The sequence below is a fragment of the Furipterus horrens genome, unplaced genomic scaffold (genome assembly GCF_987537825.1).
Source record: "Furipterus horrens unplaced genomic scaffold, mFurHor1.1.pri manual_scaffold_6, whole genome shotgun sequence".
Taxonomy (NCBI): domain Eukaryota; kingdom Metazoa; phylum Chordata; class Mammalia; order Chiroptera; family Furipteridae; genus Furipterus; species Furipterus horrens.
In genome coordinates this window covers 49,098,291-49,116,701 of record NW_028327176.1, presented here as the reverse complement: position 1 = coordinate 49,116,701, position 18,411 = coordinate 49,098,291, and the positions used below count along the sequence as shown (strand labels likewise).

General features: G+C 44.4%; 1 protein-coding gene across 1 annotated transcript; it reads left to right on the top strand.

The window, feature by feature from the left end:
• Nucleotides 1–11,237: 11,237 nt before the first annotated feature.
• Nucleotides 11,238–16,645, top strand: NOTO (notochord homeobox). The gene is made up of 3 exons (XM_090280740.1): nt 11,238–11,613; nt 14,142–14,356; nt 16,487–16,645. The coding sequence occupies exons 1-3, from the start codon at nt 11,238–11,240 to the stop codon at nt 16,643–16,645; spliced, it is 750 nt and encodes a 249-aa protein (XP_090136866.1).
• Nucleotides 16,646–18,411: the final 1,766 nt, after the last annotated feature.

The following is an 18,411-nucleotide window of genomic DNA, read 5'->3' as shown; positions in this document are numbered from 1 at the left end:
TAGTTTCCTTGGAGTTCTTTGTAGTTTCCGCTGAGCTCATTCAGCTTCTCCATAATCCATGTTTTGAATTCCGTATCTGATATTTTGCTCCCCTCTATTTCATTTAGCACTCTCTCTGGGGATTCTACCTTTCCTTTTGATAGGGGGTTGTTTCTCTGTCTCCCCATTTTTGTGATTCCTATTGTTTGTTTGTGCTTCTTAGAATGATCTGCTCTTCCTGGATCTGCCTCTGGTAGCGTCAGATCATGTACCAGACTGGCCCTAGGCAGCCTATTGGAGACTTCCAGTGATCTACTGCCTTTGTCTGTCTTCTTTAGTTGTTAATCTACTCAATCTGTGATTAGCCGTCAGGCTTAAGGACCGTGGGTGTGGCAGCTTAATTCTTGTAGGCAGGGCTTTTATTTCCCCTTAGTCTGACGCCACTTGAGGGGAATGGTCTGTCTGCTGTACTGGGGCTGAGTCAGCACTGGCTGGTCCTGGGAGGAGGTTAGTGTAGCTTCCACTTACTCCTCCACCATCTTGGATCTCCGTCTGTGTTGTCCTTGATGTTATTTCTTTAATCTGTCTGGTTGTATTTCAGCTACTCTTTGGTGGATCTTTTTCTCTGGTTAGTTGATTGAGAGTCACTCTGCCCACCTTGTCTTGAGATCTTTTGTGGAGGTGCTGCTAAAACATAATCACACAACCCAGGCAAGAAACCCACACCCTCCAATATCTCCCCAACTACAATCTCACTATAGGTTGCAAATGAGCCTGTATTAATATACTTGTGGAGATATTGGAACTCTTATTTCATAGGAGAAACAGATAGGAGTTGTTTTAATTGAAGGAAGGGTAATTTTTGAGCGGGAAGTTGATAGAGTAATAATATTAGCAATTGGGATCAAGGTTATGTAAGAGAGCAATTAACACTTACACTGTGTGTTTGAAAAGGAGGAGAGAGTTACAGTGTGGAGAGAGAAAGTGGAAGTGTATAGTATTAGGATTATATAATCGGTATATGCTCTATGATTAGCGTGGAAGGTAGGATAGACACAACAGACATCCAGGCAGACAGCCAGCCAGAAATTGAAGCAGAGGGCTGAGGAGGTTAGAAGGTAGGAAACAGATTGAGAAAGAATTTTTCAAGAATAAAAATACAGAGTAGAAAATAGCAAGACAGGAAGGGAGAGAGGAAAGAGAGAGAGAAAGTAGAGAAGAGAAGGGTAGGAGAGAGAACGAAAGAAGAAGGGGAGGGAGAAGAAGGGGGACTGGATTAAAAAAATTTTTAATTATATATTATAAAAAAAGATTAGGAGATTAAAACATGATATAAAATTGCAAGATAGAGAGAAAGAGAGAATAGAGAGAGGAATAAGAGATGGGGAAGCAAGAGGATGGGGGAGGGAAAGAACACGGAGGAGGGAAGGAAATCAAGAGGAAGAGGAGATATTAGGGAGGGAAAGATTGAAATTGAAGAGTTGACAAAAGATAGGATGAAGGAGAGAAATACAAGAGGGAGAGAAAGAAGTGAGGAGATGGGGTGGAAAGAGATAAGGGGTAAGAATGGGAGGGTGAAGGGAGAGGGGGATAGATTAGAATTATAATTTGAATATTAAAAGATTAGAATATAAAGTGGAATAGGGAGAGAGAAAGAAAGAGAGAGAGAATATGTATAGGGAGAGAAGGAAAATAAGGGCAAGGGATGAAAGAAAAACAAATGTAGACTGAAGGGGGACAAAATAAAGAAATTTAATAAAATTGAAGGTGTTTAGCACAGAGAAAGGAGAGAGAGAGAAAGGAAACGGAGGGAGGACGAGGATAGGGGGAGGGAAGGGGATTGGAAGAAGGGAATAGGAAGGAAAGGGAGAGAACTTAAAATTAAAAAATTAACAAAGAATAGGATGCAGGGGAGACATGCTAAGGGGAGAGAAGGTAGGGAAGAGGAGGGGAGAAAAGGAGAGAAAATAAGAAAGGACGGGAGGGGCAGATAGAGAGTGAGAAATAAAAGAATGAGAGGATTTTAACTCAATTCAACTTTTAGGCACAGTCTCTGGGTATTTTTGGTTTGTTTGTTTTTTTGTTTTTCCTTCCTTCCTTCCTGAGTCTGCCCCTATTCAAAATTCCATGAGTTTCAAATCTTTTCTGGTTGGTTGGCTGGCTGTGGGAGGGTTCTGCTTGAATCTGGGTTTGCTAGTCTTTTTTTCCTGGGCCTACCGCCACTCTGCTGTGAGCTGTGTTTAGTTGTCCCCTCCTAAGGCACCCTCAGCCCTCCTCAGGCTTGTCCAGCTACTCCTTCCCTCTGTTGGTCCAGCCTGTGCCTGCCAGCAATCCCCGCCCTGCCTCCAGTCCTGTCTCTATTCCCAGGCTACAGCTTCTGCTCTCTTCCCTGTCTATATGCCTGCGCACCCTATCTCTCTCCCTGTCTCAAGACCGTCCCTTTGTTCTGCAGGACTCTGGCACACTCGGTCAAAGCGCCGGGCCCAGTGGCACTCTCCTGCCCAGGGCCTCTCCCCTAGTCTGGAGCTCTGTAGCGGCTTTCCTGCGTGGGCTCTTCTCCTTGCCCCCAAACTGTCTCTATTCTGAGCTACATCTTCCGCTGGCTTCCCTGTCTATAGGCCTGCGCGCTCTATCTCTCTTCCCGCCCCAGCACCGTCCCTTTGTTCTGCAGGATTCTAGTGTGGTCGGTCAGCGCAGCGCTCTCCTACCCCGGAGCTCTCTGCCAGTCTGGAGCTCCGCAGCAGCCTTTCCCCATGGGCCCTTCTCCCCGCCCTAAACTGTCTCCACTCCAGAACCACCACCTCCGCTCTCTTCCCTACTTACACACCCTGCGCATCCTATTTCTCTCCTAGCCCCAAACCCACCTTTTGTTCTGTGGGATTCTAGCGCGATTGCTCAAAGCACCGTAGGCATGCACTTTTCTCTTGCTCAGGAGCTCTTCCCTGGTCTGGAGTTCCGCAGCAGCTTTTCTGTGCGGCTGGTCTCCTTGCCCCAAAACTGTCCCTTTGTTCTGTAGGGCCCTAGCGCAAGTGCTGTGCGCGCCCGGAGTGCCGAGCTTTCGGTCGGAGGTTGCAGCTGAGGAGATTTCCCTCTAGACTCAGATCACACAGTTTCTCCCAGTCCTGGTTGTTCATTTTTCTCTCACTCCTCTGGCTTTTTCAGCCAAATCCTCTTCCTAACTCCCTACAAGAATTCACTTATCGGTGTGCCCCTAGCAGGGGGAGCCTCCAAGCAGCTCTTGGCTAGTGAGCTCTCCGGCTTGGTACTGCAGATGCACCGAATGACTCAGCCCGCAGTGTGTGGTAAACCCCTCCACCCCACTCCACGCTGCTCCCACGGTCTCCTCCCTGTTCACGCTATCAGAGATCCACACTCACTCAGTCACTCCTCTCCGCATTCGTTCCTGGAGTCTCTCCTTAACAGGAGCGAGCTGAGAACACTGTCCCTACTCCGCCACCATCTTCCCTTCCCTTGCTGAAGATTTTTACATCTATGTTCATTAGAGATATTGGTCTATAATTTATTTTTTTACACTATTTCCTAAGTTTGGTATCAGAGCAACATTGCCTTTATAAAATGAGTTAGGAAGCATTTCCTCTTCTTCAATTTTTGGAAGAGTTTGAGAAGGATAAGTATTAAGTCTTTAAATATTTGGTAGAATTCACAATTGAAGCCATCTGCCCCAGGGCTTTTCTTTGTTGAGAGATTTTTTAAAAACTAACTGATTCAGTTTCCTTACTAGTTACAGGTCTATTCACATTTCCTATTTCTCCACGATTTAGTTTTGGCAGTTTTTGTGGTCTCTATTGTCTATTTTACCTATGTTATCTAATTTGTTGGTGTACAATTGTTCATTGTACTTGCTCATAATCCTTTTCGTTCCTGTAGAATTGGTAGTAATGGTCCAATTTTCATTTCTAATTTTAGTAAGTTGTCTTCTCTCTTTTTTCTTAGTCCATCTAGGTAAAGGTTTGTTAATTTTGTTGATCTTTGCAGAGAACCAACTTTTGGTTTCATTGATTTTTGTTTCTATTTTTTTTATTATTTCATTTATCTCTGCTTTAATCTTTATTTTTCCTTCCTTCTGCTAGCTTTGGGATTAGTTTGTTCTTTTCTAGTTCCTTAAGTTGTAAGTTAGGTTATTGGTCTGACATCCTTCATGTTTTTAAATGTAAGCACTGACAGCTATAAATTTCCTCCTTACCACGGCTTTCACTGTGTTCCATAAGTTTTGGTAAGTTGTGTTTCATTTTCATTTATCTCTAAGTATTTTCTATTTTCCCTTGTGATCTCTTTTTTATGTTGTTTAAAAATGTGATATTTAATTTCCACAATTTTGTGATTTTTCCCAGTTTTTCTTTTTTCTTTTATTTTTTAGAAGTTTATTTATTTTTAGAGGTAGGGGAAGGGAGGGAGAGACAGAGGGAGATAATGTTGGTTGCCTCTCACACGCCCCCAACATGGGACCTGGTCCGCATCCCAGGCATGTGCCCTGACCAAATTAAAACCACATTTTGCAGCCTTTCGATTCACAGGCCAGCACTCAATCCCTTGAGCCACACCAGCCAGGGACCAGTTTTCCTTTTTAAAAAACGATTTCTAATCTCATCCTGTTGAGGTTAGAGAACATACTTTGTATATCTATAGTGTATAGTCTGCTGAGACTTAATCTGTGGCCTATTATAGAATCTATCTTGGAAAATGTTCCATGTGCACTTCAGAAGACTATGTATTGTGTTGTTATTGGGCAGAGTGTTCTATATCGTTGGCAGCCGTCCGTCTCGAGAGACGATGGTGTAGCTTCTTAAGAGTCTATCTGCACCGCCGAGAATGGCTGTGCAGTCCGACTCGGGAGTGACACGGTATCTGTCTCCTCCCGCGTTGAATCGACATCTTGTGATGACGCTGGAGTGTCCTCTCCAGTGAAGCTGAAGCTACAGAGCCTGGGCAGGGTGATATGGAGGGTCTGCTGTTGCCCATGCAGCAGACCCCCCCTCTCTTCGCAGCTGAAGGGTCCAAGGGAAAGACGGAGTCAATACAGCTTGGCTTCAGGTGCGCCGCAGGAGTTGCCGGTGTTGACTACAACGTCAAACCGCCTTAGGGACTCCGGCTCCGGATTTTCTGTCGGGGTTTACTCCCTTAGCCTTTCCCCTGAAGAGGTATGCCGCAAGGCAGCGGAGGTTTTTTGGAGTCAGAGTTTTCCTTCTCTGATGTGCCCTGACTGGAAGATCGAACCAGCGACACTTAGCTCGCAGGCCGACGCTCAATCCACTGAGCCAAACCAGCCAGGGAGTGTTCTATATATGTCTGTCATATCTAGTTAGTGTATTGTGTTATTTAAATCCTCTATTTCCATACTTATTTCCTTTCTGGTTGTTCTATTCAATATTGCGAGTGGGGTTTTAAAGTCTCCAGTTATTATTGTTGAACTGTCAATTTCTCCCATCAATCCTGTCAGTTTTTGCTTCATATATTTTGATGGTCTGTCACTAAGTTTATAATTATTATGTTTCTTGCTATATCAAAACTTTTATTAATATATAATGTCCTTTAGGTCTCTTGTAACCTTTTTCATTCAAAATCTATTTTGTAGGTGTCTCTGTGGCACAATGGGTAGTGCACTGGACTTATAAATTATATTTTGTCTGATATTAGCATAGTCACTCCTGCTCTCTTTTGGTTATTATTTTCATGGAATATCTTTTTCTAACTTTTCACTTTCAATTTGTTTTTCTTTTTAGATCTCAAGTAATTCTCTTATAGGTAGCATATATTCTATCATTTTAAAAAAATCCATTCTCTCCATCTCTGTCTTTTGATTGGAGAGTTTATTTATTTACATACATTTAAAATAATTATTGATAAGGAGAGACTTCTGTCATTGTGCTATTTGTTTTCCATGTGCCTATATAGCTTTTTTGCCCCTAATTTCTTGCATTACTGTCTCCTTTTCTGTTTTGTTGATTTTTTGGTAGTGAAATGTTTAAATTCTTTTCTCATTTCCTTTGTGTATATTATATAGTTATTTTCTTTATTACCATGGGAATTACACTTAAGAGCCTAATGTTATAACACTCTAATTCGAATTTATGCCATATTAACTTTAATGATATACAAAAACTCTGCTACTTTATAGCTCCATCCCCACCTCTTTTGGTTGTTGATGGCACAAAATTACATTTATACACTATATGTCCCAAAACATAAAATAATAATTCTTTTAAATGCATTAGTTTTCTAAATTATGTAAAAAAAACAAGATTTGGAGTTACAACCAAAGTTGCAGTAATATTAGTTTTTACACTAATTGGGTTGTATTTATTTAAATATATTAGCCTTAAATCACGTAGAAAACAAAGAACTACAGTTAAAACCATATGTACAATTAACTTTTACATTATTGTGTATTTCAATCCATCAATATTTCCTTTATAGTTTTAGATTTTGACTCATCCTTTTAGTCTTTTCCCAAAAATTTACTCAGAGATTGATTCTAGACCTAAATGTAAAAGGTTAAATAATTAAGAGTCAAAAAAATAACAGAAGACTATCTTCATAACTTGGGGTAGGCAAAAGCTTCTTTTTAAGAAACAAAAGCAGATAATTAAACTTTGTTAAAATTATTATGTTTATTAAAATATTAAAAGAATAAAAAGGGAGACCACAAAGTGGGAGAAAATACATATTTGCTTTTATATACCTATATTGCAACAAAGAACTTGATTCCAAAATACATACATATATACATAAATATTCTTACAAATTAACAAGGTAAAGATAGCAATCCAACAAAAAAACAAGCAACCCACTTTAACAGGCACTTCACTGGATGTCCAACTGGATATCCAAGATGCTCAACTTGAACAGTCTTCAGGGAAATGAATGCAAATTAAAACATTTTGCTAAAAGTTACATAGCTAAGTGATTTGAACCTAGGTAGTCTATTAATTTCCCTTGCTCTGTTTATGCATATGTAAATTTGGAATATTAATGTTTATCCTCAGGAACTTACAGTCCAAGGAAGACTAAGTGAAATAAGAGAAAATAGATAGCTATGTACTGAAACATAATTTTTTTGGGAACATCTGCCAATAATGTTATTTTTTTTTCAAGAATATTTTATTGATTATGCTGTTACATTGGTCCCAATTTTTTTTCCTTTCCTCCTCCTTCAGTACACCCCTTTCCTCCAGCAATCCCACTCCTCTTAGTTCATGCTCATGGGTCGTGCATATAAGTTCTTTGGATTCACATATATTATTCTTAACTTCCTCCTGTCTATTTTTTACCAACCAATTATGCTTCTTAATCCCTGCACCATTTCCCCATTTCTCCCTCTTCCCCCTCCCATCTGATAACCCTCCAAATAATCCCTATACCCATGATTCTGTTCCTGTTCTGGTTTGCTTAGTTTGTTTTTGTTTTTATTTTTTAGATTCAGTTGTTGATAGTTGTGTTTGTTGTCATTTTAATGTTCATAGTTTTGATTTTGTTCTTAAATACGTCCCTTTGACATTTCATATAATAATGGCTTGGTGATGATGAACTCCTTTAGCTTCACCTTGTCTGGGAAACACTTTCCCTGCCCTTCATTCTAAATGATAGCTTTGCTGGATAGAGTAATCTCGGTTGTAGGCCCTTGCTTTTCATCACTGTGAATACTTCCTGCCAGTCCCTTCTTGCCTGCAAAGTTTCTTTTGAGAAATCAGCTGATAGACTTATAGGCACCCCTTCGTAGGTAACTCTCTGCTTCTCTCTTGCTACTTTTAAGATTCTCTCTTTATCTTGAACCTTTGGCATTTTAATTAAGGTGTGTCTTGGTGTGGTCCTCTGTGCTTCCTGGACTTGTATGTGTATTTCCTTTGACAAATTTGGGGAGTTTTCTTTCATTATTTTTTTCATATAAGCTTTCAATTTCTTGCTCTTCCTCTTCTCTTTCTGGCTCCTCTGTGATTCAGATGTTGGCAAGTTTAAAGTTGTCCCAGCGGTTCCTAAGCCTCTCCTCATTTTTTTCAATTCTTGTTTCCTCATTTTGTACTGGTTGACTGTTTATTTCTTCTTTATGTTCCAAATTATTGATTTGAACCCCGGTTTCCTTCCCTTCACCATTGGCTTTGTGTGGATTTTCCTTCATTTCATTTAGCATAGCCTTCACTTCTTTCCTTATGCATTTGCCATACTTAAGCATATCTTTCAAGTCTGTGAGCATCTTCATCACCAGTGTTTTGAACTCTGTGTCTGTTAGGTTGGCTATGTCTTCATTTGTTAGGTTGGCTATATCCTCGTTGTTTAGTTCTGCCACTGGAACCTTGATCTATTTCCTCTTTTGGGCCATACTTCTCTGTCTTCTCATCTTGACAGGCTCCTGTGTTTGTTTTCCTCTGCCTTAGGTAGAGCTGTCGCACCTGTTATGTTGTAAGGGGTGGAGCCTTAGGTATTCATCAGTACAGGGCAACGTTTCAGCACACTGTGGTGCTGTGTGCTGGGGAGGGGTCTAAGAGGGAACAATGCCGCTTGCTCAGCACTTGTCCCTTTTCCAGGCACTTCTCCCACTTCTGTATGGGACTGGCGCCTCTCTAGCTGTTGCCCTAGCTGTCGTTCCCAGAGTGTGTGGGTCTGCAAATATTCTAGGACTGTGGGGACCCTTTAAACAAAGGCACTCTGTTGAGAGGCCAGCAGTTTCTTTCTCTGCCTCAACCCCCACCGGTTTGCACAGTCAAAAGCAATGAAGCTTCATTTTCCCCAGTGCTGGGACTGTGAGCTGTGCAGCCTGGTCTGGTGCTGGGAGCACTCCCCAGGTGTTCCTACTTTTTAAAATGTGTGACTTCGCTTTCCACTGGCCTGCTGCTGCTGCTGCCACCGCCACCACACCACATCCTTTCCGCCCTGGCTCCACCCCTCCTACCTGTCTGGATGAGTATTTCTTCTTTATATCTTTGCTGGACTTCCATGCAGCTCAGTTTTCTGGAACTTCTGGTTGTCTCTAGTTTTGAGGTAGTTGTGTTCCTTCATAGTTGTGGAGGTTGACGCAGCATGTCTTTCTAGGCCTCCATCTTGGCTGGAAGTCCAAAACATAGTTAATTATATAGTAAAAATCCAAAGCTAGATATACATTGACCATCTATTTTACCTAAAAGTCAGCACAAGTAGACTTAACAAAATGTTCACAAGCCTTCCATTGTATCAGTTTTGTTGTCTTATTGTTTGTCAACTCCTGATTGCAGGGCAAATGCTGCTGCCAAATTAATCCATTGATAGTCTTATTGCATAAAGGACAGAGACCAGACACTATAAATCTGGCCCCATTCTATCTCTCACTGCACCCTGTTAAGAAGCTTAGTCCAGTGCATCTACCATTGTAAACAGACTCTTTCCTCTCCATAATAGCTACCACTTAGCTAAAGACACAACCTCATTTAATTCTTGGGGCAATCCCATTAAGTATCATTTTCTCACCTAAGAGATCATTTTCATTTTATAAGAAATTAAGGCTTAGAGTGAATAAGCCACTCATTCAAAGTTACTGAAATGGTCAGGGACAAAACTGGGGTGTGAAGCTAGGCTGGTTCAACTCCCAAATCCACATTTTCTGTCACTGCTCCACTGTCTACCAACAGCATGAACTGTTGTCTTTGTGGGCCCTAAAAGGTGGGTCCTCGTTCCCCTCTTCACAAGGCATGCTGTGGGCATCTTGGTACTGATGTCTTGGTGGCTCCTGGGGGTTGCACAGACCCTCCTGCTAGTTGGAAAATCTCCTCAAAAAGAAACACGATGAGAAATGGAGTGGTGTGTATAGGATTCAGGAGTTGTGGGGATGGGCGTTCGGGGAGGGTCTCTAGAACTTTTACCCAATCCCCCAACAACCACTGCGTCTGATCCTAGGTAAGCAAGGGCGCCTCTTTTAAGTTTGTATCGCATCCACACCCCTACCCCAGGGGTCTCCTTGTTGCTGTCCCCTAATCTCTGATCCAGCAGCCCCCGGGAGGACCACAGTAAGCCTAGACCTAGGACCACTCAGGCCACTCACCCATTATTTCATCCACAGTCTCAGGTTCCAGGCAGCCTGCTGGGTTGGGGGTGGGGGTGGGGGTGGGGTGGGGGGCTGCTCAGTAGGCGGAGCCAGTATTTTTTGAAGTCGGAAGGGGGTGGGGTGGAGCAGGTAGTTGCCCACCCACCCAGCAAGTTTCCTCTGGCCCCTACTTGCAGAGCAGAAGGAGTATGTTTGTGTCCCAGTTGACACCTATTGACAATGAAAGGGAACTGCTCCCTATCTAACTGAGTAGTTCCAACACAGGAATTGACTTGGGGAGGTAGAAAGCAATAGTTGCCCTGGCAGTCAGAAATCCCTCTGATCCCCATAATCACAGCACAGTGCTCACCATCCACAGGCCAGTTTTGAATGCTTTATATGTGTTACTGGTAATCTGTTCAGCAATTTCATGAAGTAGCTACTATTATCACTATTTTACAGGTGAGGAAATACAGACTAACTTGTAACCTAACCAAGAACAACAGCTAGTAAGTACTGGTTATATCCATCTGTAAAACAGGCAAGGAATTTTGTAGGCCATCAACTCCCATGCACTGACAATACGTTAGCATTTTGAAGTCTTGGACCCTTACATTTCTTCCCCTTCCACCCATTTGGATTTAGAAAAGACCTTTCCAGTAGAGCCTAAGTAACGTGAGTACATAAAGTTCCTGGAAGGATTCAAAAGAAGTTGGTAAACAACGGTGTCGGCAGACAGGAAAAGTGGCTGGGGGGAACAGGGTGGGAAATTTATTTTTCACTGTGCTTATAAACAAGATATTTACATTTAATTTAAAAATGTAAAGGTCTGCGCAGTCACAGGTGAATCTGGCTGGGGCTTCTGCTTCAAAGACAGCGCCCAGTGGCGGGGTGGCTCGCCCACGATCACCGTCGAGCTATGGGTGCCTCCCCCGCACAGCACCAGCATGGGCTGGGCATTTTTAAATAAGAAAGAACAGAGGGAATTTGCTCCTTAGGGCTGTGATCCCCTTGACTCGCCCAGCACCTGGGCTTCCTGAGCTCAGAGGCTTTGGAGGGTGGGGGCTCCGCAATTCAAGGGAGGCCCCTCCTGCACAGAGACAGAAAAGGCCGTCCGCCCCGCCCCGAGGCGCCCCGCCCAATTTAAGAGCCCTTGCGGGTAGCCCTTAATCTCTCTCCCTTTTGCAGGGTGTTCTTACTCGCCTCTCGCGCTCCCCTCCTAGCGCTGGTCCGGACTTAGGATCGCGCCATGCCCAGCCAGATCCAGCCTCCGCGCTCAGGCTGCTCTCTGGCGCCCGAGTCCCCCGCGCTTCAACGCCGCTCAGCGGACCTTGGAAGGTCCCGCGCTCCCCGATACCTCGAGTCTTCCTTCTCCGTCGAGGCCATCCTGGCAAAGCCAAAGCCCAGCGCGCCCTCCACCTCCCTGCTGCCCGTCTCCGCCTGCGCTGCCTCGGGCACCTGGACGGCTCCCTCCCGGTCTCTGGCCCCAGTTCTGCCACGGGCGTGTGCGGCAACACTGCTGCCCGCTTACCTGAGCGTGGGGTTCTACCAGCCGTTCCCCCAGCCCCCTGCGCCGGGGCTGCGCGTGGCTCACCTCTGCGGCCTCCAGGGCCTCGGCGTCACAGGTATGACGTGCCCCGGCGACTGCGTCCAGGGAGGTGGGCAGGGTAGCTGAAGAGTGGAGACCACGACACTAGGCACAGGATAGAGGACAAGTCCCTGAGTTTGAGAACCACACACGTTTGGAGTGGGAAGTGGCCCTATGACCCTTGACCTTGCAGGACCGGCCCCAGCCTTTGGTAAGGGCTCTTAAATTTGGCGGGGCGGGAACCCAAGATCGTGCCTTAGCCGGGAGAAGAAGATGCTACATGTGGTGCTGTTCAGCGGGGAGCTGCTGGGTTGGAGCCGCCCAATTCCCAGGCCCCAGCACCGCCTCCACTGCTCAGGTCTGTGTGAGATTATCTCCACACTGAACCTCTCTGAGCCTGCTTGCTTATAGTGCTGTTAGAATGCTACCTAGGGCTCTGGAGCGCAGACGCTTCAATCCCAACGAGGCAACTTTCTCCTCTAACACTGACATCCAGCTCTAAGAGTTTTTGCCATTTTTGACCGTCTGATTCATGCTTCCTAATATCTCCATGAGGAAAACCAGCAGTTAGTGCAAGCCTTATCAACCCACACCAAGATCACTGTAACACAGTCTTACCTGATTTCTGCTCCCTGCTCTTCCCCCATCTGTTTCTTCAACCCCTTTTAGCTGGGCATTCCTCCCACCCACATTGGAGAGGAAACCTGGTTACCCAATGCCATCCAAACTCACACCACTGAAGCTGGGAGCCATGCCCATCATCCCAAGCCACGACCGGAGGTCTGAATTGCAGTTAAATACTCTGTATTAGAGTTGTCTCACTTTCAAGTTAGTTTTTGTCTATGTATTACATTCACGCTGTTCAAATGTCAAAATGTTTACTTACATGGAGAAATTCCTCTACCACTAGGTGGCTGAACTCCAGTCACCTAGTTCTCCCCACCTCACAAGCAACCAATGAGACAAGTTTCCTTCCTTCTTCTTTTCTTTCTTCCTTTCTTCCTTCCTCTCTCCCTTCCATCCTTTCTTCCTTCCTTCTCTCCCCATATTCACCTGAGGATATGTTTATTGATTTTTTCTTTTTTAGAAAGAGAGATAAGGAGAGAGATAGAGATGTCTTCAATGTGAGAAATATTGATCATTTGCCTCCCATACATGCCTTGACCTGGGATTATACCTTCAACCTAGGTATGTGCCCTGACTGGGAATCAAATCCACAGCCATTTGGTGCGTGGAACAATGCTCCAACCAACTGAGCTACCCAGCCAGGGCACAGCAGTTTCTTTATTCTTCCAGAAATATTTTATGCATATTTAATACCTGAAAGCACACATACATACATTTCTCCCCATACTAGACACACTGCTCTGCACCTTACTTTTTTCCACATGACCATATAGCTTGGAGATTTTTCCATATCAATCCATGTAGAACTTCTTTACATCTCAGGGTGGTCCACTATAAGAATTGTACCATAATTTATTTAATCAGGCCCATTGATTGTTTCTCATCTCTTGCTATTATGTTTATGTTCATGGTAGGCCTGGTGGGCCCAGTAGTTGGTGTCCTGGGCAGCCACGGTCCTGGCCTCACTCCCTCCACTAGAGCAGTTTGTCTGCTGGCCCTGGAGTCTCCCCATGGCTAATGAGAGCTGGGGTGGTCTTAGCATTGCACTTCCATTCCTTCGTCTGGGTCACTTCCCTTCTAGATGGCCCAATGGCTCACTTTCTTATTCCTTTCTAGTTATAACTTAGGTACTGGCCGCTGGTGGATGACTCTTCATCTCCATTGGCCCACATCTCCATGCGCTGCATAGCACCTTTGTATGCACGAAAAAAAGGCACTCCTTTCTTCAGACATACACAGACCCTTGTCAGGGACAAGTGGAGTGTGGGCAAAATTTCAGACTCCATCTACCCTCTCAGCTGGACACAAGCTGTACATAGTGGCCCTTTTCAAATATCACCTCAGTGAAGGGGCTCCTCTTTCTAAAGATGCAAACCATCGCCCCCCCAGCCCACTCGGCCAATATACATATACACACTCACCCTGTCCTTCCCTGCTTTATTCCTCTCACTAGCACTAATCACTGTCTGGCATACTCAATATTTTATTTACTTTTCTACTGTTATACAGGGATTTTCTGTTTTGTCCTACAACCATGCCTGGCACATATTAGACATTCAAAAGTATTTGTTCAATGAATGAAAAGGGGGAACTCATGAGGGTCCCTTCTGTTCCCAATCTGTGGGGTCTCCTGAGATAGTCAAAAAAAGGAGTGGCAGGCAAGGAGAGACAGAGGTCTGGCAATTCCTCTTAGGGCCAGAGCTTCAGCCACTCAGCTGGAGAATAGTTGAAGCAGAAGGAGTCTCACAACAGTGACCCTTCTGTCTCACTTGTTCATTTTCTGTCATATCTGCACAGTCTCTTCCTAATGTTGCATCTTGCTGTATTAATTGGCCAATGGCAAGGCAGGACAGTAAAGCTGTGAGCTTGTTCTGTCTCCTATGAATGGGTGGGTAGGTGGGTGCTGACTAACCTCCCCTCCTGCTGGTTGCTCTTTAGGTCTGGAGCTGGCTCACTTCCCAGGCCACTGGAGTCTCCCAGACTGGGCCCCACCCAAGGAACTTCAGGATGCTGAGAGACCCCAAAAGAGGGTTCGAACTATGTTTAACTTGGAGCAGCTGGAAGAGTTGGAGAAAGTGTTTGCAAAACAGCACAATCTAGTAGGGAAGAACAGAGCCCAGCTGGCAGCCCGGCTCAACCTTACAGAGAACCAGGTAGGAACAAGGAGTTCTGTGGGGCTTGGACTTCACCTGAGGACAGACATTATTCTCCAGAAGGCCCTGGGGGGTGGCCTGGAGGAAGACATGGCCTTTCTTCCTCTGTGCCAAGCAGCTGGGGGAGACAGGCCTAATTATTGGCATACTCCCTGCATGAATGAGAATGAGTCCCATTTGAAATTTTATTATGAGAACAACACATAATATTAATCTAGATATTAATCTAGAACTTTATATCTCCATGCTAACTAAGGAGCTGACAGTGAAATTAAGTAGGCATTCAAACAACTAAATGTTAAAAATAATAAACATTCCCTTGACCCCCATTTTCCCTCCCAGGTACTATACCATTTCTCTGCTCCTACAACTTTTTAAGAACTAGTTATGTTCATTGTCTCCATGTCCTCACTTCCCATCTATTCCTTAACTCATTCCAACATGAATTCTTTCCCTACCATTCCTTCAAAATTTCTCATCAAGGTCTCTAATGACCTCTGAATTATCAAAGTCAATAGATGCTTTCCTTTCCTATCTTACTCCTCCACTCAGTACAGTTGATTGTTCCTTTTCTTATTGAAACACACTCTTCTCTTGGTTTCCAGACATCACACTCTCTTGGTTTTCCTCTCAGCTCTCTTCCCACTTCGCTTCTGTTGCCTTTGTAGGCTGTTATCTCTTTGTGACTTCAAATTTTTCTCCCCAGCTGATTTCATTATTCCCATGGCTTTAAACACATCTATAAACCAATGACTCCTAAATTTGTATCTTAGCCCCCCTTTTCTGATTCATACATCTAACTACCTTCTTGAGGTCTCCACTTGGATGTCTTAAGGGTAGGCATTTCAAACTTAACAAGTCTAAACCTCCATCCTTGACTATTTTTCCTTCCCAAATCTGTTCCTTTCTCCACATATGGTCTAATTGTCCAACTAGCTGCTCACAGCACCTGGTCATCCTTGATTTCCCCTTTTCTCCCACTCCCAATCTATCAGCAAACCTTGTCAACTCTACCTCCTAACAGCTGGAATGGCTTCATTTCTCTCCATTGCCCCAGTCCATATCAGCCCAGCTCTTGCTGGATCATTGCAAGAACCTCCCAGCTGTTTCTCTGCTTCTCCTTCCATCCATTCTTCACAGAGCAGCCAGATGTGCGATTCATTTAACACAGCAATTTTCAACTGGTGTGCCATAAGAGGCACACTAGTGTGCTGCAATAATTTTTATAACATGCAATACCTGACTATTTAGTCAGGGCACTGGCCTCTTTTTCCTTAGATTGTCAAATGAAAATTTGACAACAGCCAACACAACAATAGCTGACCAGTGTGAATGAATGAAAATTATACCTATTTTTTGGTCAGAGTAACAAAACAATATGTTTTTTGGTGTGCCCCAGAATTTTAGTAATTAGTTTATGTGTGCCATGAGATGAAAAAGGCTGAAAATTGCTGACTTAATATGTAAATAGAACTATGTCACATTCTACTTAAAAGCCTTGAAGTTGACACGCCTTGCCCCTGGCCTTCATGGTACTAGGTAATCTGGCCCCTGCTGACCTCTTCCACTTTCTCTACCTTCACTTTCCCCTGTCACTCCTGGTTGTGCCAGCGATGCTCTCCCCCTTTCTGGTCCTTAAAACTCCAAGCTTGATTCTTCCTCAGAGCCTTTTTATAAGTCCCCTCCCTGCCCTGGGCTGCTTTTCTCTGTCCCCACCAGGCTGGCCTCTTGTCCTCTGACCCTTAAGTGCTGGTTCCTCAGGGAGGCTCAAGCCCCTGTTTGCACCCCCCATTTGTGTTTACATATTTGTTTGTTTTCATGTTTGTTATTAGTCTCTCTCCACTAGACTGTGAGCTTCATGAGGGCAGGGACCATGCCTCTGTTGCTCACCATTGTATCACAATCACCTGCAGTAGTGCCTAGCACATAAGAGGATCTCAATAAATACTTACTGGATGAATGGATGAATGAGTGGCAACTGGAATTATAGGGAAGGATGTTTTGGAGGCAATGCTTCCCTTAGAAGGAAGAGCAAATACTGGCCAGGGTGGAGTGGGTACTATGGGAATGGGAGAAGCAGTGGGAACTGCTGGTCACACTCTGATCTCTGCCCACTGCCTCCACTAATAGGTGAGGGTCTGGTTCCAAAACCGCAGGGTCAAGTATCAGAAGCAGCAAACGCTAAAACGACCAACCGCATCTGGCATGGCTGCCTCCCCAGATGAGCCCTCTAGCAGCTCTGACACCATCATCCAGAGAGAAGATGCCGAGTCAAGAGTGGACAGCTGAGGACTGGGATGGAGGCTCAACACAGGCTGCCTGGACTAGCTCTTCTTGGGGACATCCATTGAACCTCCCTGCCCCACATCTTAACGAAGAGCCTCATCGAGGTCAAATGGCACCAGAGGAATCTGAACTGTCGAGAACTTTTCAATATTGACTCCTGGGAACTGCAATAATGTAATGGTCAGGAGCACAGACTTTGGCTTTCAGTTCTGTCCTTGGCCCTGTTACTGAACTTCTAAGCCTTTTTTCTTCATTTTTATAATGGGTGTGTTGATAAGTTAAATCTCCCAGGGATAAGATAATGTCTGTAAAACACTTACAGTGTACCAGATCCAGTGCTAAGTGTGGGTCAACTGTTAAGGCTTACAGACCCCCTTCACCTGGGGAAGTGTACTGGCTCTGAGTTCTCCAGGGATTTATCTTTTCCTGGCCTGGCTATGGAGGAGAGAGGGTCTCTTTGTTTTTTATTTTTATTTTTTTAATCTTCACCTTAGGATATGTCTTGATTTGAGAGAGAGAGGAAAGGGGCGGGGAGAGGGAGAAACATAGATATAAGAGAGAAACATCAATCAGCTGTCTCCCATACACACTCCGACTGGGGAATAAACCCAAAACCTAGGTATGTGTCCTGACTGGGGATCAAACCTTAATTTTTTTTTGCATTGCATAATGCTCCAAATAAATGAGCTTCCACCGCCGCCCTCTCAGCCAGGGCAAAAGGGCCTCTTTGAATCAATGTCTGGGAATAGAAGACTCTTCCCAAACAGAAGGTAGAGCTGACAGCTAAAAGGAGGGAAAGGTAGAACATTTCTTCACAGGGTTCCCCCAAAATTTTTTGTTTTGTATTAACTGTTACCACTCTCAAAAGGAGCTCAGGCCCAACTGCCTCTTTAAAGCAGACATGCTACCCTGACCACCATCTTTCTAGCTACCCACCTTGACTACCCCCCATCTTTATGTAGAATAGAGACATTTGACTCTGCCTTTGCCAAGGCTGGCATTTTATTATAAACTCTGCTGTATTTTCATGGGACAGTTATTTACCCCTCTTCACAACTCTGACTCATGGTTCCTTTTCCTTCCCAGGAATATGCTTGGTTTATCTCTAAGAAGCCTAACTGATAGCCTACCCCAGTGAGGATGGCCACCAGCATTTCCAGAGCTTATTTCTCTAGCGCTCCACCTTCCTGGGTGATGCTCTGTTGAGAGTATTTCTTTACAATCTAGAATGGCTTCTGTCTACTGAGGTGAACTGGTGGTAGGAGCCTGCCCTGCCACCTGGTGGTGAAAGAGGGCACGGTCCCCACTGCTCTAGAGTTTTTGAGAGAAGAAAGGCAGGGAGTAGAGTGAGCCTTGGAGAACCGGCTTCTCAAGGCAGAGGACCATCCTTTCCTGGACACCTGGCTGCAGGCCTGAAGGAGGCCAGAATCCTTCTCTGTACCTATCGTTAAGGAAATCCTTCCAAATTCTGGGCCCAAAGTCAACTCTGTTAATCAAAGAACCCAGCTAAATCTCATCTGCCTCTTCCAGGAACAACTGGCTTACTTTCTTCTTTTTTTAAATTAACGGTCACTTACCTATTCAGCAGTTACTGGACTCTTCCCAATCCCCAAATGTCACCATGAGACCATAGCAGAAGCAGACACAGGTCCCTTTTCAAGAGTATAGAATCAATTGGAGGACAAGGAAACAAGGCCTGGTTGTGGGGACACAAGCTATAGATCAGCTGTTTGCAGCTTTTTTAGGGTCCTGAATGAGAGAAGTCCCTC

Coding starts and splice junctions, on each gene's coding strand:
- NOTO (XM_090280740.1), top strand. CDS start 11,238: ATGCCCAGCCAGATCCAGCCTCCGCGCTCAGGCTGCTCTCTGGCGCCC. Junction 11,614..14,141: donor CCAGGGCCTCGGCGTCACAG/GTATGACGTGCC, acceptor GTTGCTCTTTAG/GTCTGGAGCTGGCTCACTTC. Junction 14,357..16,486: donor TCAACCTTACAGAGAACCAG/GTAGGAACAAGG, acceptor CTCCACTAATAG/GTGAGGGTCTGGTTCCAAAA.